This window comes from Lepus europaeus, chromosome 17, assembly GCF_033115175.1.
Source record: "Lepus europaeus isolate LE1 chromosome 17, mLepTim1.pri, whole genome shotgun sequence".
NCBI lineage: Eukaryota > Metazoa > Chordata > Mammalia > Lagomorpha > Leporidae > Lepus > Lepus europaeus.
In genome coordinates, this window is record NC_084843.1 from 53,310,285 (window position 1) to 53,334,385 (window position 24,101).

At 39.4% G+C, this 24,101-nt stretch overlaps 1 protein-coding gene across 2 annotated transcripts in view; it reads right to left on the bottom strand.

Annotated features, from left to right (window-relative positions):
• JMJD1C (jumonji domain containing 1C) overlaps nt 1-24,101 on the bottom strand; it is a 292,989-nt gene that overhangs the window by 4,988 nt on the left and 263,900 nt on the right. For both annotated transcript variants that reach the window (XM_062213863.1, XM_062213864.1), the window contains exons 14-24: nt 19,647-19,736; nt 18,899-19,026; nt 18,488-18,701; nt 17,792-18,006; nt 16,661-16,936; nt 14,755-14,923; nt 14,069-14,159; nt 11,870-12,000; nt 11,395-11,517; nt 5,546-5,685; nt 2,337-2,513 (exon numbers count right to left, since the gene is read on the bottom strand). In XM_062213863.1, the coding sequence (XP_062069847.1) occupies nt 2,337-2,513; nt 5,546-5,685; nt 11,395-11,517; nt 11,870-12,000; nt 14,069-14,159; nt 14,755-14,923; nt 16,661-16,936; nt 17,792-18,006; nt 18,488-18,701; nt 18,899-19,026; nt 19,647-19,736 (1,754 nt within the window). The remainder of the gene's footprint in view (nt 1-2,336; nt 2,514-5,545; nt 5,686-11,394; nt 11,518-11,869; nt 12,001-14,068; nt 14,160-14,754; nt 14,924-16,660; nt 16,937-17,791; nt 18,007-18,487; nt 18,702-18,898; nt 19,027-19,646; nt 19,737-24,101) is intronic.

Consider the following 24,101-nt stretch of genomic DNA (forward strand, 5'->3'; position numbering starts at 1 on the left):
TGTAGGAACAGGGTATAGAAGACTGTTTAGAAGCTTGTGGGTCTTTGAGCAGTGATCTGTGAATTTTAAACAGGATCACTTTGCACATTACTATTTGGAAAGGATGGCTCCTCTAGTTGCTCACTGCCTCCCCAAAAGGAGAGGCAGCAAGGGGATAAGCATGGCATCTCCTGTGGTAACAACTGCTTCTGGAGCAAAAGTCAGAGATTGAATTTTTAGTGTGAATCATTTTATACTGTTTAGTCATATAAATGCATTACATTTTCCAAACAAATTCAAAGAAAAATTTAATAGCCTTCGGGGCTGACACTGTGGTGTAGCAAGTAAAGCTGCTGAATCCCACATGGGTGTTGGTTTGAGTCCTGGCTGCTCCACTATAATCCAGCTCCCTACTAATGTGCCTCGAAAAGCAGCAGAAGATAGTCTAAATCCTTGGGCCCCTGCACCCATGTGAGAGACTGGGAAAAATCTTTGGATCTGCCCAGCTCCCCCATTGCAGCCATCTGGAGAGTGAACCAGTGGATGGAAGATTGATTTCTCTCTCTAACTCTTTCAAATAAGAATTGTTATTGGAAACAACCCAAATATACTTCTTCAGTTGGTAAATGGATAAACCAGTAATTTCTGAATGGAAAAAGAAAATGAAATGAATTAACTACCCAGCAATACAAAGGAACCAACTGATACATACACCATGGATAACTTCAATGTATTACATTTAGTAAGAAAAGCCAGGCTCAAAGAATACATATTGTGTAACATTTTCACCCAAGCAGAATCTATAGACACAAATAAGGGTTTCAGAAACTGGAAACAAACTTGCAGAAGGAAATGAAGAAACTATCCTGTGTTTTGCTTGTGTTATCTCTATTTTGAAAAACCTACAGAATTGTACACTGAAAAGGGTCAATTTTATTGCTTGTAAATTACAGTTCAGTTTTTAAAAAGCTATCACACTGTTCAGTTTAGGAAAACTGACTGTGGTTAGGTTGAGTAAATAAATAGGGATTTTCAAGGGAATCTGATTTGTACTACTAAAGGTACTCCTATTTACAAAAATATTTACAATAACAACTCCTTAAATGGGTTGCTTTTCAAGAGAGGCATTTAAATTTGAATACAGCTGTTTTCTGTTAACAGGGAGAAAGCAACAAAATGGTGTGTGGCATGAATCCCAATTAAACATGACTGGTACTGGATTCATCTCTGCAATGATCCAAAATCCATGAGAGAATACAACCATTTAACATGTTTTCTCCTATGTAGATACTGTATAGAAAAAGGTAAATTTATTATGGACATTTAAATTTTACTATCCTAAAATGCTATTTGAGATCTTTTAAACACACACACACACCTATCTGCTGGTTCACTCCCCAAATGCATGCAATTGGCAGGGCTGGGCCAGGCTGAAGCCAGGAGCTTAGAACTCCATCTGGGTCTCCCACATGGGTAGCAGGGTCCCATGCACATCAGCCATCATCTTCTACCTCCCAGGCAACATTAGCAGTAAACTGAATTGGGTAGAGTGTGGCTGGGGCTCAAATCTGCACGCTGATTCAGGAAGTGGGTATCTGAAATTGAGACTTAAATGAGGGGCAACTGTTGTGATGTATCATATTAAGATTTAAGAATGGTAAACTTGACTCTGAACACTAAGCAATAATATTTATGCAAAAATAGTGTCACAAATATTAAACAGGTAGTGACTGTATATATTGTAAAATTTTGAGAATTTCCTCAGTAACTGAGCAGTGGATAGAAAGGTTGGGAACCAACTCTGAGATAAAATAGCTTTTTGAGGTCTTCAGTTTGACTTGTAAGCCGGGCTGTGTTAGCCCCATTCTCCCTATCAGAATCCACTGTGTGCTTCCATACCCACCATCATAGTCTATGCCATTTCTACAAGTGCCACACATGAAGTTTCAGAAATAAGGATTAGGTGCTTATTTTAGTGGATCAATAGATACATAAAACTACATAATATTTTTCTTTGCATAGTTTGCTAAAGAGAAGTAGCTCTCAATTTTAAACCTTACTATTATTTTATGAATGATGTATATCCCCTAAAAGAGGTCTTAAAAATTAGATTTCAGCCCATTAAATCAGAGATAGTATATAAGTGGAAATCTGCCTTATGTTAAAACATTTTAAGTTCCCAAAGTATTAATTATTCCAGATTTCTTCAAGCACTGGCATGCCATTTAAGTGATTTAATGAAAGTAGGCCAGTGCATCCTGTCATGTCTTCCGTCATTTACGAGCATACCTATAAAGATGATTTCTTCTACCAAATCAGTTCTTTTAGATACGGATATTCGAGAAGCTTGGCTATACCTGATGAAGTGCTCCTGCTGGTAAAACAATGGCATCACCGAGAAACTGAATAAGAGTGCATGTTCTGACTCCATACTCTTCAAGCAGCCTTTGGCGGAGCTTTCTGTTCACATACCAACTTTGGTCACGTATTGGATCATGTTCTGGTGGAACTTCAAGGCCCTGTTCTTTTGAAATCTGAAATATGGATTAAAATAAAAATATACCCTCAATTTAAGAGAAATGGTAAATCCTGTTCAGTTAAATTCCAGTTTTATTTACAACAGTAACAATCTTTTGTCCTCTGAATGTTATGAAACAATGACCACACTTAAGTTAAAATATTCTGCAATAATTTGAAAAGCCAAAGGATGCTAAAGCAATACAGCACATTGGAAAGCTGTAAACAGTGTGAATCCTGCTCCCCTCTCACTACCTCCTTTCACTATGAAGTTGCCATCCATCTGGTTTCCTTGTAATTTTTTTCAAGAGTAAAATACACGGATGAGGAAAAGCCTAGTTTTATTTTTTTTTCCCAAAATATTCACATGTATGGATTTCATAAACACTACTTGATCCCTTTTTTTGTTTGTATAAAGAGCTACTTTATTTAAAAGGCAGAGGGAGAACTTCCATCTACCGGCTCACTCCCTAGATGGCCCCACCTGCTGGGACTGGGCCAGGCAGAAGCCAGGAGTTTCATTGGGGTCTTTTGACATGAGTGGAAGGAGCTCAAGTACTTGGGCCATCTTCCCCTGCCTTTCCAGGCAAATTAACAGGGAGCTGGATCAAAAGTGCAGTAGCTGGGACTTGAACTGGTGCCCCTATGGGATCTCAGGCAGCAGCTTAACCTGCTATGCCACAGTGCCAGCCAGGATCACTTTTTTAAGGTAATATTTAGAGATAAATATTTTCATAAATAAGACTAACCTTTAACAATTTTTAAAGATTTATTTACTTGAAGGCAGAGTTAAGAGAGATATGTAGTGAGACAGATTTTCCATTGACTGGTTCATTCTACAAATAGTATCAATGGCCAGGGATGGGCCAATCTAACATCAGGAGTCTGGAACTCCATGCTCGTCTCCCATGGGTGTAGGGGCTTAGGGACATGTGTCATCTTCCACTACTTTTCCAGGTGCATTAGCAGGGAGATGGATCAAAAGCAGAGCAGCTGAGTCTCAAAACTGCTGTCCCAATGGGATGCTGGTGTTACAGGCAGTGGCTTAACCCACTACACCGCAACCCCAGCCCAGAACCTAACCCTTTAACTCTTGAAAAAAGTCTATCTCGGAGCCGGCGCAGAGGCACAGCGGGTTAGGGCCAGTGCTGTGGTGCAGTGGGTTAAAACCCTGGCCTGAAGCACCGGCATCCCATGTAGGCACTGGTTTGAGTCCCAGCTGCTCCTCTTCCAATCCAGCTCTCTGCTATGCCCTGGGAAAGCAGTCGAAGATGGCCCAAGTCCTTGGGTCCCAGCACCCACCTGGGAGACCTGGAAGAAGCTCCTGGCTCCTGGCTTTGGATCGGTGCAGTTCCGGCCATTGTGGCCATCTGGGGAATGAACCAGAAGATGGAGGACCTCTCTCTCTGTCTCTAGCTCTAACTCTTTAAAAAAAAAAAAAAAAAAAAAGACCTTGACCTGAGGTGCCAGCATCCTATGTGGGCACCGGTTCTAGTCCCAGCTGCTCCTCTTCTGATCCAGCTCTCTGCTGTAGCCTGGGAGGGCAGTGGAGGATGGCCCAAGTCCTTGGGCCCCTGCACCTGCATGGGAGACCCAGAAGAAGCTCCTGGCGCAGCTCCGGCCGTTGCGGCCATCTGGGGAGTGAGCCAGTGGATGGAAGACCTCTCTGTAGCTCTGTCTTTCAAATAAATAAAATAAATCTTTTAAAAAAAAAAAAGTCTATTTCAAAAGGTTCTCATACTAATCAATGCAATAGTCTTATGCTTTTCCGGGAGCACAAATTATGGGTAGGTGTTGTGGTGTAGTAGGTTAAGTGGCTTTTTGGGAGACCTGTATCCTATTTCAGAGCGCCTGATTTGAGTCCAGGCCACTCCATGCTGATTCAGCTTCCTGCTAATAAGCCCGAGAGGCAGCAAATGATGGCCCAAATACTTAGGTTCCTGATGCCCATGTGGGAAACCTGGATTAGTTCCAGCTGTTGGGAGCACCTGGGGAGTGAACCAGAGAATGGAAGATATCTCTGACTCCTTCTCTATCTTGTTATTCTGTTTTTTTCCAAACTAATTTTAAGAAAAAATAGTTTTAAATAGTATTTTGGATTAATATATTCTCCTTCATTTCACAACAATTAGTGTCAGAACTTCCAAACAGCAGCAGTGAAGATCCCTGAAAATAAATTCCCATAACTACAAAATGTATAAAATATCCGAGCAAAGGACTTGAACCAATTATTTCAAGTAGTGTCAATTTCCTCTCTTATTTCAGTTTAGGGACAAACAATTAAAGATATGACTACTCAGAACTGCAGTCTACTTAATTAAGTATCCTATCACAATCAGATATGATAGAGCAGAATCACTGTGTAACAGCCAAAAATATCAGATTTAAAAACAGGATCCTGGGGCCAGCACTGTGGTTCGCTTGGTTAATCCTCTGCCTGTGGTGCTGGCATCCCATATGGGTGCCAGGTTCTAGTCCCAGTTGCTCCTCTTCCAGTCCAATTCTCTGCTGTGGCCCGGGAAGGCAGTGGAGGATGGCCCGAGTGCTTGGGCCCCTGCACCCGCATGGGAGACCAGGAGGACCATGGCCCCTGGCTTCGGATCGGCGCAGCCATTTGGGGGGTGAATCAATGGAAGGAAGACCTTTCTCCCGTCTCTCTCTCTCTCACTGTTTATAACTCTACCTGTCAAATAATTTAAAAAAAAAAAAAAGGATCCTACCTTCTTCACATATTGCCAACAAAAGAATTAGCTCTTACATTCTCTAACTCCCAGTACCTATTTTTCAATACTCAGCTGTCACGTGGCTCATCAATAGGTTAATCCTTTACTATAATGGGATAGTGGAGCACCAACAACTGAGAACAAACTGTCATTCAAACCCCCAAATCAAACAGGCTTTCAAAGGGAGCTTTTGACATTCAACAAAAACCCCTATCTCTTTTGAAGTAAAAATTATTTAATGATTTCATACTGCTGAATGCCAAAGTTGCATTAACAAATTAAGTCCTTGATAAAGGTGAGCAAAGTTTTTGCAATCTAAATAATACCTTTTGAAGAAATTCCCTTATCTTGTCAACATCTTTCCCAGCATAAATATGCCACAGAGCACCAGGCGTTTCACTTGAGTCCTTCAATCTTTTCCTTAAAATGTCATCCAGATCTTCCTCTTCAAATTTCTTGAGTATTCCTGAAACACAAGAGAATATATTTTCTTTTCCTTCATTTTTAAAATTTATTTAATTGAAAGTAAAAATTATAGTGGTAGGGGAGGGAGGGAGAGAGAAAATGCATGCAAGAGTGAGCCCACATGGCTGATGCTGGGCCAAGTGAAAACCAAGAGCCAGGAATTCCATCTGGGTATTCCACATAGGTAGTAGGGGTGCAAGCACTTGAGTTGTCTTCCACTGCTTTTTCAGCGGCATTAGCAGGAAGCTAGATTGGAAGTGGAGCAGCCAAGACTAGAACCAGAGCTCCAATATGGGATACCAGCATTGCAAGTGGTAGCTTAACCTACTGTGCCATGACAGAGGTCCCCTGGATCAGTGAGTAATCAACCCCAGTGACATATGCAAAACTCTCAGAACTCTAAGAGCAGAGAACTGGAGATTCTGTCTCTTGTGCAACAGTTACTTCTCCAGTTTGTTTTTTCCAAAGCAAGGAGTAGGAGGTAGAACATTCAAGAGCTCCTCAAATTTAACCAACTGGCTACCTGTCTCAAGTGGGTGGTCCTAACAATGATGTATATTCACAATGTTTTGCAACTGCAAAAGACTTTTATAATTAATTAGTTGGCCCCTATAACTAGTAAGGCAGACACACAACCTTGACTTTTCACCTGAATAAAAAGGTTCACTGAGGTAAAGGGATTTGCTCATTACCATGACTACTGAAAGGCAGACCAAAATATATTTGGGTTTGGGACCAGTGCTGTGGTGGAGGTGTAAAGCTGCTGCCTGCAGTGCCGGCAGTTCCATATGGGTGCCAGTTCCAGATCCTGCTGCTCCACTTCAGATCCAGCTCTCTGCTATGGCCTGGGAAAGCAGTGGAAGATGGCCCAAGGCCTTGGGCCCCTGCACCTCTGTGGGAGACCCAGAAGAAGCTCCTGCCTCCAGATTGGCCCAGCGTCGGCTGTTGCAGCTAACTGGGGAGTGAACCAGTGGATGCAAGACCTCTCTCTCTCTGTCTTTCCTTCTCTGTGTAAGTCTTTCAAATACATCTTAAATATATATACATATATGGGTTAATTCCTATAGGATCTCAAATTTTAATCTGTAATTAAATGCAAATGCTTCACAAATAACAAACTGTAGATTTGAGGAAACAGTCCAACCTTCCAAAGTGTTTGCAAAGTAAAATTTCCTACAAACACACACACACATACCCATGAGATATTTACATAAAAAATATACAAATGAAAATATTCACTATAAATCTAAGTGTGTAATTATAGGAGGATTTTTGACTTACTGATGTACTTCAACAAACATTTTAAATAAACATTCTTTAGGAGAAAAAGAAACCTACTGCTACATATACAAAGGATGTACATGTTGTTTCCTTACATCTGTGAGTAAAATCCTTTTTATATTCAAACTTGCAAGGAATTCTTAATTCCAATATTTATTAAGTGTTTACTATATGTCAGACACTGTCCTAGGATGTAGACGAATTTAGCATAAGAAAAGATCTAGCTTGGGGCCGGCATTGTGCAGAAGGTTAATCTGACCCTTGCAATGCTGGCGTCTCCTGTGGGCACTGGTTTGATCCTGACTGCTCCTCTTCCAATCCAGCTACTTGCTAATGGCCTGGGAAAAGCATCAGAAGATGACCGAAGTGTTTGGGACCCTGCCCCTGATGTGGGAGACCTGGAAGATGCTCCTGGCTTCTGGCTTTGGCTAAGCTCAGCCCTGGCATTGTGGGCATCTGGAACTGAACCAGCAGATGGAACACTTTTCTTTCTCCCCTCTCTGTAACTCTTGACTTTCAAATAATAAATACGTCTTAAAAAAAAAAAAAAGATCTAGTTGGGCAGGCATTGTAGCATCCCGAGTAAAGCCTCCACTTCAGATGCTGGTATTCTGTTTGAGCAATGGGTCGAGTCCTAGCTGCTGCACCTCCAACCCAGCTCCCTGCTAATACACCTGGGAAAGCAGCAGAGAATGGCCCAAGTCCTTGGGCCTCTGCATCCACGTGGGAGACGCCAAGGAAGCTCCTGACTTTGGTCTGCCCCAGCCATGGACATTGTGGCCATCTGGGGAGTAAACCAGTAGGTGGAAGATCTCTGTTTCTCCTTCTCTTTCAAATAAGTAAAATAAATCTTAAATTAAAAAAAAAAAAATGACCTAGCCAACACCTCTAACTAGAGAGTCTTTTTTTAAGTTAATTAATTTATTTGAAAGGTAGCGCTAAGGAGACAGAGATTTTTCCATCAGCTGGCTCACTCCCCAATGGCTGCAACAGCCAGGACTGAGCCAGACTGAAGCCAGGAAACAGGAACCAGGAGCTTCCTCTGGGAAGGCAAGCTTCCATCCACCTGTTCACTCCCCAAATGGCCACAAAAGCCAGGAAGCCAGGAGCCTGGTACTCCATTCCAGGTCTCCCACAGGTTTCCCACATTGTTGTTCAAGGCCACGGTGCTTTGGCCATTCTTTGCTACTTTCCCAGGTGCATTACCAGGGAGCTGGACTGGAAGCAGAGCAGCAGGGACTTGAACTTGTACTCCCATTTGATATGGGACACAAGTGTTGCAAGTGGTGGCTTAACCTGCTATGTCACCACACCTGATTTTATTTTTCTTAAGGGTTACAGTTCAAAATGTTCTTTAGGGGTTTGAGTCCCAGCTGTTCTACTTCTAATCCAGCTCCTTGCTAACAGGCTCAGAAAGCAGCAGAAGATGGCCCAACTATCTGGTCCCCTGCCACTCACGTGGGAGATCTGGAAGAAACTCCTAGCCCCTGGCTTCAGCCTCGTTCAGCCCTGGCTGTTGTGGCCATTTGAGGAGTGAATCAGCAGATGCACGATCTCTTTCTCTCTCTTTTACTCTCCCTTTCCAAATAAATAAATCTTAAAATTCTCCGCTAAAAAATTAAAATGTTCTCTTTTAAAATGACAGTTGATGGTTTTCAAATATATTTCCTTAACAAAACTAAATGTTGCAAGCCTTGAATTGGTTTTCCAACTTTTCCTCTGTAAAGTTTAACACTTTATAAGAAAGAGTAGAGGAAGATGGGTCATAAAGAAGAGAATGGTAGATAATCTCAGTTATATTCTGAACAACGCATGAAAGAGTTTGCCAGGGAGACAAGGAGGAAGAAGAATCACCACAGTCAAAGAAAAACTATGCGCTTTTAGTTGGTCAGCATTTCTTGATGTGCTTTAAGCATCAGTGTAATTTTTTTAAAGATTTATTTATTTGAAAGTCAGAGTTACACAGAGATAGAGTAGAGGCAGAGAGAAAGAGAAAGAGAAAAAGAAGGGGGGGAGGGGAAGGGGAAGGGTATCAGTGTAATTTTAAAACAATGCTTTATCTGTGACCACCTATACAAAGTGAAAAAAAAATTTAGATAAAGAGTGTTTTTACAAGACCAGATACTATAGAAGGAGTAAGTGGTGAGGAATGTGTAAGAAAAAGATGAGTAAGAGTTCCAACACTTAAGTACCTGAATGAACAATATTAGAGAAAGGTAAGTGTAGTGCAGATTATAGAATAAGTGCTACAGGGGATGATCTGAACAAAATACACTGAGAGGTACAAAAAAAGTAACTGCAGCTTTTTAGGTTTAGAAAGGATAAATAATCTGAACCAGACTACACATTTCTATGGTCCAGCTAAGACTGTAACTCAAAAAGTGCCTATGACTCTGAAAAGCTTAAGGTGGAGGCAGAGGAGAGGTTATGTATTATAATCAACAGTATAAGTTAAAAGGCTGTGTAACTAATGAGTTTCTACACTTTTGAGGAAGTTTAGGTTGTGTATTATATTCAATGAATATTATAATGAATCTCTATATCCCCAGTCTTTAGCCACTAAGTTGTAGATTTATCAGGCCTCTAGACAAGAATCAATTAAGTGGTGGATGGAAATCATGTATAGAATTTCTTAGAGGGGCCGGCACTGTGGCATAGCGGGTAAAGCCACCGCCTGCAGTACTGGCATCCCATATGGGCGCTGATTCGAGTCCCGGCTGCTCCACTTCCGATCTAGCTCTCTGCTATGGCCTGGGAAAGCAGTGGAAAATAGCCCAGGTTCTTGGGACCCTGTACTCATGTGGGAGACCTGGAGGAAGCTCCTGTCTCCTGGCTTCGGATCGGCGCAACTCTGGCTGTTTCGGCCTGTTGGGGAGTGAACCAGTGGATGGAAGACCTCTCTCCCTCTCTCCCTCCCTCCCTCCCTCTCTCTCTCCCTCTGTAAGTGTGACTTTCAAGTAAAATAAATAATCTTAAAAAAAAAAAAAAAAAAAAAAAACCATTTCATAAAAAGTATACATGGGCCGGTGCCATGGTTCACGTGGTTAATCCTCCGCCTGCAGCGCCAGCATCCCATATGGGCACCAGGTTCCAGTCCTGGTTGCCCCCCTTCCAGTCCAGCTCTCTGCTGTGGCCCAGGAGGGCAGTGGAGGATGGCCCAAGTGCTTGGGCCCCTGCACCCGCATGGGAGACTAGGAGGAGGCACCTGGCTCCTGGCTTCGGATTGGTGCAGCTCTGGCCGTAGTGGCCATTTGGAGAGTGAACCAACAGAAGAAAGACCTTTCTCTATAACTCTACCTGTCCAAAAAAAAAAAAAAAAAGTGTACATAAAAGTAGAAAAGATAGAGAAATAATGTCCATGACTCAAAGTGTGAGAAGCAAGAACTTCTTTTTGAAGAGGCAGTAATTAGCAGTGACATTTATTATGGAGTATGTGAATAATAAATGGATCAAAAAGAAAGCACTGATTTATCATTATGTGTCAGAGCAGTAGCAACATAAAGTAGTAGTAGCAGCACAGTAGCAGGCAATCTGAGGGTTGGCTGGCGCCGTGGCTTAACAGGCTAATCCTCCGCCTTGCAGCACCGGCACACCGGGTTCTAGTCCCGGTCGGGGCGCTGGATTCTATCCCGGTTGCTCCTCTTCCAGGCCAGCTCTCTGCTACGGCCCAGGAAGGCAGTAGAGGATGGCCCAAGTCCTTGGGCCCTGCACCTGCATGGGAGACCAGGAGAAGCACCTGGCTCCTGGCTTCGGATCAGCAAGATGCGCTGGCCGCAGCGGCCATTGGAGGGTGAACCAACGGCAAAAAGGAAGACCTTTTCTCTCTCTCTATCCACGCTGTCAAAAAAAAAAAAAAAAAAAAAAAAAGAATCTGAGGGCAGGAGTAATGGAATAAAAAAAGGTTTGAAGGTGGTTTGCTTTAGAGGAAGAAGGAATAGCTTTGAATCTGCTCCTATTATGAAGAACAGCAGTCAGTAAAGCAGTTGTGACTGTTTAGCTTTGTGTCTATAAAGAAGGGGGTAACTGATTGAACAAGGCTTCAGAAAGACATCCAGAGGCTGGAAATTAAAACTATGTATTAGACAGAAAGGCTACTTCTACATATGAGAAAAGACCCCTTCTTCTTCTTCCTGATACTGGAAGAGAGAAAGAATGCTTGAGCCATAAACTAGGATCCAGTTTCTATTCTCCAGTAAATACTTACAGTAAGCTTCATAATACATTTTCATAACAATATTTAATTATACTAAAGGAGCAAATAAAAATATTTATAAAATTAATTTTACTTAAAGAATAGGAAAATTAATCTTCATGTAATACTGATTAGAATATTACTATATCCTTTGTAGATTTTTATAGAATCTTTGCTGTTAAGTAATTTATGTGGTTATTCAACTCTTATTCCAAAGACAACTATAAGTTTCTTTACCTGCTTTTGAGAGAATGCCATTTCCTTTTGATATGCCAACATAGACTAGAATGTTTACAACATCAGAAACTTCAATATGGAGATTTGTTGTTCCTATATCATGATCTTTAGCAGCAGCTACACCTGTATATAAAATAAAATTTTACTTGACAAAACAATGTATCTAGTAATATCAGATATCCCCCCATTAACTCTATTAGGATAATTTATCAATATAATTTGCATTTTAGTCTCCTAATTTCAAAAACCTGTCCTTAAAAGACATAATAAAACGTCCTGTGAAAGTCAAATTTAATAAAAAATGAACATATTTTGCAATATAATGAATCGGTAGGTACTATTTAATAGACTATTAACTGTTAAACTTCTTGATATAAAAAAGGGATTTCAATGCATTATTCAAAGGAAAGATTTAGTAGAAACTAAAAATCATTACACAGCTTATCTTTGGACAGAAATCTGAATATACACCTACCATAGGCACTGCACAACCTAGGTCCTAGATCAGGACGTACAAAAAATCCTGGTAAATGAGATGCCAAATTGAATTTTCCTTCTGGACTACAGTACTCCGGCAATGGCAGACATTTTAAAAGATCTTCATACCTGAGGAATAACAAGATTAACTTTTATTTATTTTTCCTTTATCTGAAAGATGAGAAAGACAGATCAATCTTCTGTCTTTTCCTTTTTTTCAAGATTTATTTATATATTCAATAAGCGGAGTTATAGAGAGGATATCTACATATCTGCTGGTTCACCCCCTAAATGACCACAATGACTGGGGCTGGAGCTGCGGCAGGCAGAAGCCAGAGCCAAGAGCTTCCTCCAGGTCTTCTACGTGGGTGGCATGGGCCCAGGACTTGGGTCATCTTGGGCTGATTTCCCAAGCACATTAACAGGTAGCTGGATTAGAAGTGGAACAAATGGAACTTGAACCTGCACTCACATGGGATACTGGTGCTGCAGGCTATGGCTTAACCCACTGCTCCACAGCACCAGCCTCTTCATCTGTTGTTTTACTCAAGTAACTGTAAGCCAGGAGTCAGGAACTCTATCCATGTTTTCCACATGGGTGGCAGGAACACAAGTATTTGAGTCATCATCTGTTGCTTCCCACAATGTACATTAGTAGGAAGGATAAGGAGGAGCCAGGACTCAAACCCGGCACTTCAATATGAGATGTGTGTTTCCTAAAGCATGTCTTCACAAGGGCACTAAATGCCTGATCCCATTACTTTCTTTTAAATAAAGACTTGCATTTCTAAAGTGCTTTCAAACATATACATGTTTTTAAAACACTAGAGGGGCAGGTACTGTGGCATAGCAAGTAAAGCAGTCACCTGCAGTGCCGGCATCCCACATGGGTGCCAGTTCAAATCCCACTGCTCCACTTTTGATCCCACTCTCTGCTATGGCCTGGAAAGCAGTGCAAGATGGCCCAAGTCCTTGGGCCCCTGCACCCGTGAGGAAGACCCGGAAGAAGCTCCAGGATCCTGGTTTGGACTGGTGCAGCTCCAGCTGTTGTGGACAATTGGGGAGTGAACCAGCAGATGGAATACCTCTCTCTTCCTCTCCTCTCTCTCTGTGTACCTCTGACTTTCAAATAAATAAACAAATCTTTTTTAAAAAAACCACTAAAACAGTTCCTTAAAACAGGTAACATTCTCCAGACTTCATTCAGAGTTTAAATTAACGTGCTATACATAGGCAAACATAAAAAAGAATTTATAGTACAACTAATTCTGCTTCATTAAACACTAAAAACTAAAAGTTCTAAGAGAAAGGAGGCCCCAAATAGATTTTTTTTTTTTTTTAATTTGAGAGGCAGAGAAAGAGGGAGAAGAAATATGAGAGAGAGCTGCCCATCTGCTGGTTCATTCCCCAAAAGCACACAACAGCCAGGACTGGACTGGGCCACACTGGGCAGAAACTGAGAGTCAGGAAATCAAAAAACCAAATGAGTGTAGGGACCCAAGTATTTGAGCCATCAGTTGCTGATCTCTAGGATCTACACTGACAGGAAGCTAAAATCAGAACCCAAGACCAAGAATCGAATAAGGCTCTCTGATATGGAACTTGAGAATCTAAACAACTAGGCTAAATGGCCTATGTTCTTTAATATGAAAATTCTTTCCTAACTGCCCTAATATAAAAGATGTCCCCATGCTAAAGGCTACTGTGATTCAGTTTTACTCCTTATTTAATTGAGAAAGGAAAAACCCTAAAATTTATACTTGGAATTACTTATCCTACCTCTGTGGATAATATCAGTTAAACGTTAAAAAAAATCAAGAGCTGGCCGGCGCCGTGGCTTAACAGGCTAATCCTCCGCCTTGCGGCGCCGGCACACCAGGTTCTAGTCCCGGTTGGGGCGCCAGATTCGATCCTGGTTGCCCCTCTTCCAGGCCAGCTCTCTGCTATGGCCCCGGAAGGCAGTGGAGGATGGCCCAAGTCCTTGGGCCCTGCACCCGCATGGGAGACCAGGAGAGGCACCTGGCTCCTGGCTTCGGATCAGCGCGATGTGCTGGCTGCAGCGGCCATTGGAGGGTGAACCAACGGCAAAAAGGAAGACCTTTCTCTCTGTCTCTCTCTCTCTCTCTCACTATCCACTCTGCCTGTAAAAAAAAAAAAAAAAAAAAAAATCAAGCGCTAAAAGTTTCAAAGGACATACCTTGCTGGCATCATAGTCTTGAAGTCTTCTCCTGAAGGGCAGTCTTTCAATTTTAAGACAACTGTTTCACCACCTTTGGTTTTTTGTCGTTCTATAAAGAATGCAGTTAATCACTAAAAAGGTAATCTCCATGTTTTTATAAAATTTCAATTTTGAGAGTTAACAAATTAAATGAATGATTTGATGGCTGTATAGTACATGCTTAAAGATTTTTACTCCTTATGCATTTATTTAGCATTAAGACTTTTGTCTCTTCTGTACTTAGATAAGGTACACTGCATCGTCCACTTGAGAAAATATTGCAAAAACATTCTCTTCAAAAAAAGTCTTTAAAAATAGCATTAAAATGTTACATTTACATTTAATTTTCAAAGTGTTATATATAAAGTAGACAGTTCAACTGTCCTAATTTTATGGGTTACCAAAATTTTACCTTACATAAGGAAAAAGTACAAATAACTTATTTAATGTCAAAAAAAATTAGTATTATAAGCCAGGATTATGACCCAGTATTTTGTTTTTAAGTACTTGTTTCTTTTTATTAATTAACAATATAATGCTTAAGTTTGAAAGTCTAAAATGTCTATTAACTTACATGTGGCACTATAGGTATCATTTTGGGAGTAGAGAATCAAGAAAACAGCAAAATTAAAAAAAAAAAAAAAAAAAACAAAAAACCAACATACTTGACACTTCTTCAAAACCATCCCAGAATTCCTTAACATTGGCATTTGAAATAATGCTGTCTTTGCAGTTCAGGAGATCAGCTTGGTGATCTCCAAAATCAAGACTAATAGAGTCTGCCTTCCACAAGCTTATGTTCATTTTCTTATGTACACCGGAAACTACTGCAGGCTTAGAAAAGATAGATAAATAAATAAGCAGCAATTCAAAGGCATATAGATGCTTCAAAAATTGATTTTATGCATATACAACAAATGGATAGTAGGTTAAGTTTTAGTCCCAATAACAAACTTGTGAGTATAAAAAGCAATTACATATAGTATCTATCCTGGAAAAATTAACAAATACTGGTAAAGAAATAGATACTTTATTTTTATTTCTATTTTCAAAAGTTTATCTTTTTTTATTCATTTATTTATTTGACAGTTACATGGAGAAAGAGATGGAAATCTTTCATCCTCAGGTTCATTCATCAAATGGCTGCAATGACCAGGCTGAGCCAGGTCAAAGCCAGGAGTCAGTAGCTTCATCTGGGTCTCTTACACGGGTGCAGGGGCCCAAGTATTTGGGCTCTCCTCTGCTGATTTCTCAGGCACATTAGCAGCGAACTGTAGCAGAAGTGGAACAGCTAGGACACGTACTGGTGCCCATATGGGATGCTATAATCTAAATCTGGGGCTGGCGTTGTGGAGTAGCTGGTAAAGCCATACCACCTGTAATGCTGGCATCCCATAAGAGAACAGGTTCATGTCCCAACTGCTCCACTTCAGATCCAGCTCCCTGCTGATGGCCTTGGAAAAGCAGAAGATGGCCTAGGTACCTGGGTCCCTGCTACCTGCATGGAGAAAGCTCTTGGCTCCTGGCTTCAGTCTGGCCCAACCCTGGCATTGTGGCCATCTGGGGAGTGAAACAGCTGACAGAAGATCTCTTTCTCTCTAACTTGTTCAAATAAATAAATAAATCTTTAAAAAGAAACATTAATATAATATTAAATTATATTAAATATTAATATTAATTAAATATTAAATAATATTAAAAAGAAACATATATAATGCACAGATATGTGTATTTTTTTCAGGGAGACAGACCAATCTTCTATCAAATTTTCAGGGGGATTACTTATCTAAAAAGAATTAAGTACCACTGGACTAAAATGGTTCTTGCTCATTTTTACATAGCTTAATTATTTGTATATCCTTAATGCCTAGCACAAAAACTGGGTTTTATTAGGTAGTCATTATCTGTTGAGTGAACACAGTAAAATAATGGAAATGGTTTCCAGAAGGCAAGAAATAAATTGAATGACACTACTATCATGCAAATACTTAGAACAGTTCATAATTTTGGCACTAATGGAGTGAATTTCCATCTGAAAAGTACATCAATCACATTAAAACTCTGGTAAAACAGAAATAACTTATTTTTATTAGTGCAGAATGACATAATTGTTATTCAAGATTTGATGAATTGATTTATAAATAAATGTTTTATAGAGAAACATTAAAGGTGAAAATATCTACACCATTTATTGGTTCAAGAAAAATACTTCTAATAATGTCATTTTAAATACATGAATCTGCTAACTGGACTAAAATGCATATCTAAAGAAAGGAGGTAGGGAATGAATTTTGTAAATATCAGACTTTGTTAAATGTTTGTTCACTGATACATCAAAAGTAAACTGAGTGCTTTTCTGTTAATTCATACAAATCTGGCCTTTAAACCCAGACATTAAAAACAATTGTTCTGGTAATCTTTTCAGTGTTTCTGATATCCTATTTTCCCCGCTCCAAATCTGCTAAGGAGTATTTCTTCCCCTGTCCCCGAGTACTAAAGTAGGAACCATTCTGTCAATTTAGTCAGTCTCAGTACCACTAAGAGTGTACTTAATTAGCTAAAAATACTCACCTGTCCTTGTTTCCAACACTCTTTGAAAAGCTTCCAATTATTACTATTCTTATAATCCTTAAGCCATAAAATATGCTTCTCACAGATCCAAGAATGTGGTATATCACTGTACAATTTACTGTTTTCATTCACAGGTTTTCTGCTTTCTTGAGGTTCTTCGTTAGGTTCTGGTTTTACATTTATCTTGGAGGATTTATTTGGCGGAATTTTGTTTTCAACAACTGAAGCAATTATGTCATCAAGAATGTTGGGCATAGTCCGTCCACTTTTGCCACTCTATTAAGGATTAAAGATGAACTTTTGAAAAATTATATTTTGAGAGGAAATGAATTTATTTTCTTCCCATACTCTTATTTTTTTTAACTTTGATTTACTACTTCTACAGCAAAAAAAATAAAACACACAAATGAAACCCACAATGTCCCTGCATTAAAGAATATGCAGTTATATTACTGGATAAGGATCCCTAATTTTTATACTGTTTCTAGCAGATGGGGACCAGATGATTAGTAATGTGAGAAACTGCCAGGTCTATAAGGTCTAGAAGTATTGACTTCCTATCTTTTACATTATTTTAGGCTCAAGGTAGAAAGAAAACAAGTGGGTGAAACCCCACACATACTTTATTTTTATTAAATTTATTTATTTCAAAGGCAGACACATACACATACACATACACATACACACACACACAAAGAGAGAGAAAGAAAGAGAGGGAGAGAAAGAGAGTGAAGGAGAGACATACAGATAGAAAAAGACACAGATATTCCATCACTGGTTTATTCCCCAAATGTCAGCAACAGCCAGGCTGAAGCCAGGAGCCAGGATCTCAACCCAGATTTTCCACATGGGTAGCACGGACCCAAGTACTTGATTGATCACCTACTGCTTCCCAGGATGTGGATTAGCAGAAGGCAAGAATCAGAAGCAAAGTAGTTAGGACTTGAACCAACACTAATATGAGATGCCAGCAACGTAAGGAGTAGCTTAACCTGCTGCCCCATAACACTTGTCCCCAAAATTTGATTTAATATGTACTTATTTGCTGTGTAGTTCATAGCCAATAGAAGTCTCTAAAACCATCTAAATTTCAGGTCTACATTAAAACCAAAAAATCTCTCTCATACTCACTGGGGTTCCCATTGAATATACTGGTGCAAAGGCAATGCCAGCATCTGTAGAGCCCACACGTAACTTGCCGGCTGTTGTGGTCAGCAAATCCCGTAAAGTTGAGCCTTGTTCGTTATTCTGAGACACAGGAGGTGATGTTCTGCCATTTGGAGAATCAGAGTTGTCTTGTTCTTGCTCTTCTTTATTTTGCTTATCGAGGTCAGAATCTTTACTTTCTGAAATAAGGCATTTCACAAAATTTTAACAATTAAGCATGGTGTTGAATTACAAAGTAAACTGCCACCTTACACTTTATAGAAAATAAAAATTGTAGCATGAGTGAATGAGTTGCTTGAACACAAAATCAAAGGATATCAAGGGTTTAAAAATGGAGAAACGTTTTGAACACAAAAAAAGCCTTTCTTGATATCTTAAAGCATGTAGCTGGGTTTGTACCTGTCACAAATGAAAAATGCTATAGCTAAGACAAGCAGAAAATTAACACAAGTTATACATCTAGTGCCCTGCTGACTTTTTATTTGTATGCTCATCCATAGATGATTCTTTAATTTTGATACAATCGTATGAGGGCTAGTTCCTAGTGAGAAGACAAATGTTTTATTGAATCTAAGCCTCAATTCAAAGTAAAAGACCAATAGTATTTATTGGTAAAACTATAACCCTCTAATATATACTTAAATAATTAGTCACATTTACCTTTTTTTTCCTCTCTGGCTTTTTGCTCTGCAAGATCTGCTAACCAGTGTAGTGGGGATTGTGACTCTGGAGGAGTTAACTTGCTATCTGTGCTGACATCGCTCCTTGGGCTGCTGTTGCCACTGTTCTCAGACTTCTCAGCTATATTCTGCTGCTGAGACTCAGGCATGCACAGAGAAATTTTATTACTGTGATTAAGAACATTCTGTAAAACCTACAAAGGTAGAACAAGTCAATCTTTAACCATTATTTCTTCAATGATTCATAGTTAAAAGTAGTTGTTATTAGAAACACAGTAACAAAGAAAATATAACTCATAAAACACAAGTCCTACATTGGATTTCAAATATCAATGTTGATTAATTTAAGAAGGATTTTTTTTTATTTGAATAATTAGAGATTTTTACTCACTTGAGATACACCATTCATTGTAGGAAAATTTCCACCTTGTAAATTCTGTTTGTTAGTACAATGACAATGGGATTTAATACCATATTTTTCCCTAAGAATGTGCATGGCATCTAGAAGATCTGTCAAAACTACAAAATAAGATGGTATGTTAATAAAAAGATTATCACTAGTTGTTAAAACTGTACAATTTGTTTTCTTACTCTATTTTAAAATTAGAACAGGGGAGGTTTCCTTGTGCCCTTTCAATTTTTCAATTCTCTTCTCCATACTATTCCTTCCCTCTATCACAGAATTGATCATCCAATCAAATTTGTCTTTTTCTCTTTAGTATTAAAAATTCAGTATGCTCAAAAATGTCACTAAGCTTTCATTATAAATCCAATAGGTTTTCTCATTATGTTCTAGTTTTCCTCTTCTAAAATGATTCTTCTATGGCTTGTCTTTCTTCTTTAACACATAAATGATGTGCAATAACTGAGCAAGACAATTCAAGATTAGTTAAATCTTACCTCTCCATTCTATTATACTTCCTAGATACAGATTTAGGCACTTTTGTTTTTTTTTTTGCTGGTTTATAAATCATTTTATTTTCTTAGGATTATATATTTTGCCTATTTTTCTATAGAGTTGTTGAACATTTTCATAATTTTTATGATGAGTATATCTTACATGTTAACATAGGCACTTCTTTAATATGAGGCAACTAAGAGATCTTATAATCAAGTAAACAATGTATATTTATACTTACCAGAACCAGGAATAATTTGAGTTGGCATTAAATGTTTGTGATCATGAGGCTGTCCCTTCACACACTTCATCCAAGCATACAGTTCTTTATCTATAAGATAACAAACCTTGTTTTATATCACTCATGGCTTTACAGTGATAAAACTGATGGCTAATTTCTGTTTCTTGTTTAGCTATTTTCTGTGCCAAATAGCATTTGTGCCTGATCCTAGAATATTACATTGACACAAGTTTTGAAGCTACCACTAATTTATTTTCCTTTTATGCTTCAAAGACATGTAGAGGAATTGCCAAGAGACATGTGGAAAAGCTAAAAACTAACTAACTAAATAAATAGAAGCTACTGTTGCCTTCAAACAAGGCTCCATATCTGGAGATGTAAACATATTAAGGTTTAGTGTGAAACATACTATTCACAAGAAAAATAGTCAGTACTATGACTTCAGGAAAACTTTACAGATTTAATGGCATAGACAACTACTTCAATGTACCTAATAAGGGCTTCAAAATATAATTACAAAGCTTAATAAACTCAGCATGGAAAAATCCAGAACTGATGTTTCATAAAAACTCCAGATTAAATAAAATTCTAATTCAGTCTAAAACTAGTTATGTTAAAGTTCTGACTTTCCAAAGCCAACATGGTAACTTGTAAATATTTTATAACAGCTTATGTATTTTTGATACTTATGTTGACTACCGCTATAAAAAGGTATGTACTAAACCTGTGTGTTTATAAAATATTTAACAGTGAAATAAGAAGATACACAGTGATGGGCACTGTGATGCAGCAGGTTATGCTGCCGCTTGGGACTCTCCCTGCATCCCACATCAGAGTGCAGGTTTCAATTAGTCTTGGTCACTCTGCTTCCAATCCAGCTCTCAGCTAAAATGCCTGGGAAGCAGAAGGTGACAGCTCAAGGACTTAAGTTCCTGCCACTCAGGATGGAGTTCCTGGCTCCTAGATTCAGCCTGGCCTAACCCTGGTTATTATGGGCATTTAGGGGGTGAACCCGCAGATGGGGGATACCTCTTTCTCTGTCTTCCCTCTACATTACTCTGCCTTTCAAATAAATAAAAAATAAATAAATCTTGAAAAAAAAACACCCACAAAATAAAAGTTAGGCAAGGTAGAATTTGAAAGAATGATATGGTCATTAACTGAATATAACTTTAAAACTAATAGCATTGGGGGCAGTGTTGTGCTTTGGTGAGTAAAGCCACCGCCTGCAATGCTGGCATCCAATATGGACGCCGGTTTGTGTCCTGGCTGCTCCACTTCCAATCCAACTCCCTAATAATGACCTGGGAAAAGCAATGGAGGATGGCCCAGGTGCTTGGGCCCTTGCTAACTATGTGGGAGACCTGGAAGAAGCTCCTCACTCCTGGCTTCGGTCAGGCCCAGCCCCGGCCATTGTGATCATCTGAAGAGTGAACCAGTGGATTCAAGATCTTGCTCTCTGTCTCTCCCTCTCCTTCTGTAACTCTTTCACGTGAACAACTAAATCTTAAAAAAATCAATAGCATGATGAAAGTCAATAGCAACACAACTTTCAGCTACCATATCTTATTAAAAAAAAAAGATTCATAGTGGCTTATGCCTATATGCATGCAGTACAGCAAAATAAAATAAATTAAAACTAACTTTAAATCTGGCAAAGGAAAATAAAAGTAATATGAAACCATGAAAAAGGAATATAAAATACATGTCATGAAATGTTATGGGGCCAGCACTGTGGTGTAGCAGGTAAAGTCACTGCCTGCTGGGCTGGCATCCCATATGGGTGCCAGTCCAAGTCCCGGCTGCTCCATTTCTGATCCAGCTCTTCGCTATGGCCTGGGAAAGCAATGGAAGATGGTCCAAGGGCCTGCAGCCATCTGGGGAGTGAATCGGTTGATGCAATACCTCTCTCTCTTTCTGCCTCTACCTCTCTGTAACTGTGCCTTTCAAATAAATAAATAAATCTTTTAAAAGAAAAGAATGTCATAACAATACAGCTAATTCTAATAACTGAAAATGCCAAAATATATTTTTATGGCTTTAAAGACATTTAATTTCCTAAAGTGCATTTGTTATTACTGTTTCACATTTTACTAGTATTTATTTATTTATTACATGCATAGAAACCAAGTAGACATGTTTCCAGATTTACTCAGATCTCTTTGTTAAGCTCCGAGTGTATAAAGGAAAGAGTCAGAGAGGGTGAGACTTTAGTAATCCTCTCAGGGGAAAAGATACTGGTGACTAAATCATGGTTCTTCTACCAGGGATGGGGATTATCTGTCCTGCTAGCTATATAAGGTCCATGACATCTTTTGGTCTGGCCCTGCCAAGGCAACCACGGGTAGGACTCAAAATTCAATAAATGTATACCAGGTTAATTTTTAAGTTGATAATTTTATATGGCCCATGAATAATGTTATAAACTTTCAAATGGCCCTCATCAGAAAAGACTCCCCATCCTGAACCTAACAGACTATTCTGAAAAAGAGCTCACTGTAATGAAAATGACATTTTCTCTTTTGAAACATTAAAAAGATTAAATAGTTATTAAGTATTCACTATGCTTTTTAAAGTTTTATTTGTTTATTTGAGAGGTGGAGAGAGAGAGAGAAAAAAACAAAGAGTTGGAAAGCACAAACTCCTATCTACCAGCTAATTCTGGCAGCAGCAGGATGAAGCAAGGTACTAGGAAATCAATCTGGGCTGTTGGTAGGAACCCAACCACCTGAACTATCACCACTACTTCTCATAGTCTGCACTGGCAGGAAGCTGGAGTCAAGAGCCTGAGGTGCAGCTGGGTATTGAACTCAGGCACTTTGAAGTGGGATACATGCACCTTAACTGCTAGGCCAAATAGACACTCCCAGTATTTACTTCTAATACCAGCACAATTCATATCCTCTTATTTCATCAGAACTTTACCACCAACAAATAACTTGGTATCAGTATTAGACAGTAATTTCCCAAAACTGCCTTGAATAAACTTCTAATGAAACGCTTCTGATGTACTTAGTTACTTCCTTTATAAACTGAATTATCTCTAACTGCAAATAAAAAAAAGTTTCTGTACAATTTTCTTTCCCTAACTATTAGAAATAACAGCTCCAAAGGCTGTTTTAAAATATAAATATTTCATCCTCATTCTCCAAGAGCTGAGAGATGAATGGTGACAATGGCAGAATATTCTTGATGGTTTTTATTTCAACTTTATGGACCACTGTCTAGAAAAAATCAGTTCATTCTAGATTAAGTATTCAAATGTGACTTAACTGTATGATTTGAATTAACAGGTTGCATAAAGAGTTCAGTCTCCTACATAATGGAATCTGAAAAATCTGCATTTAGACTACATTGGAAGAGGCATTTTGTGAAAATGCTGCTTGGGATGTCCATGTTCTATATCAAGAGAGCCTGGGTTTGAGCTCTGGTTCTGCTCCCAATTTCAGTTTCCTGCTAATGCACACCCTGAGAGGCACCGGATAATAGCTGAGGTGCTTGGGTCTTTGTCACCTGCACGCGACATCTGGATTGGGTTCCTTGCTCTCTGCTTCAGCCTGGCTAAGCTCCACCTGTTGCGGGCATTTGGGGAGTGAGCCAGAGTAGGGGAAGTCTCTGTCTTTTTGCCTTTCAAATAAATAAATGAGTAAAAATTTAAGTTCGGACTATACTCAGAACCTATCTGCCTGAAATGGGAGGATATATACAATCATAAGATTAAAAGATACAGATGCAGTTCAGTCTTAGAAAATCTAGCCACTAAATAAACTGAATAACTAAATAAACTAAATAAACTATTCTTCCTCTTAAAGACAAATTTCAGGGGAGGACATTTGGTGTAATGGTTAAGCCATGGCTTGGGACACCTGAGTGGCATATAAGAGTTGCCCAGTTTGAGACCCAGCTCCTCTGCTTCCAATTTAGCTTCCTACTATCTGCATCCTAAGACAGCAGATAATGACTCAATTATTTGAGTACCTGCCACCTATGTGGGAGACCTGGAATGAGTTGTAGGCTCCTGGCTTCGACTTGTTCTAGCCCTGACTGTTGTATGTGGGGAGCCAACCAGTGAATGAAAAATCTGTCTCTAAGCCTTTCAAATAAAATTAAAAAAAAAAAAACCATAAAATTTCGTGAGTGTAATATATTCATAAATAAAGAAGATAGAGGGGCTAGCATTGAGACACAGCAGGCTAAGCTGCCACATGCAATGCCAGCATCCCAGAGCACAGGGTTTGAGTTCTAGCTGTTCTTCCAATTCAGCTCCCTGCTAGTGTGCCTGGGACACATAGTGGAAGACGGCCCAAGTACTTGGGCCTCTGTCACCCATGTGGGAGACCCAGAGGGAGCTTGGCCAGGCCCAGTCCCAGCTACTGCAGCCATTTGTGAAGTGAAACAGCAGATCCAAGATCTCTCCTCACCCTGTTTGTCTCTTTCTAACTCTTTCAAATGAAC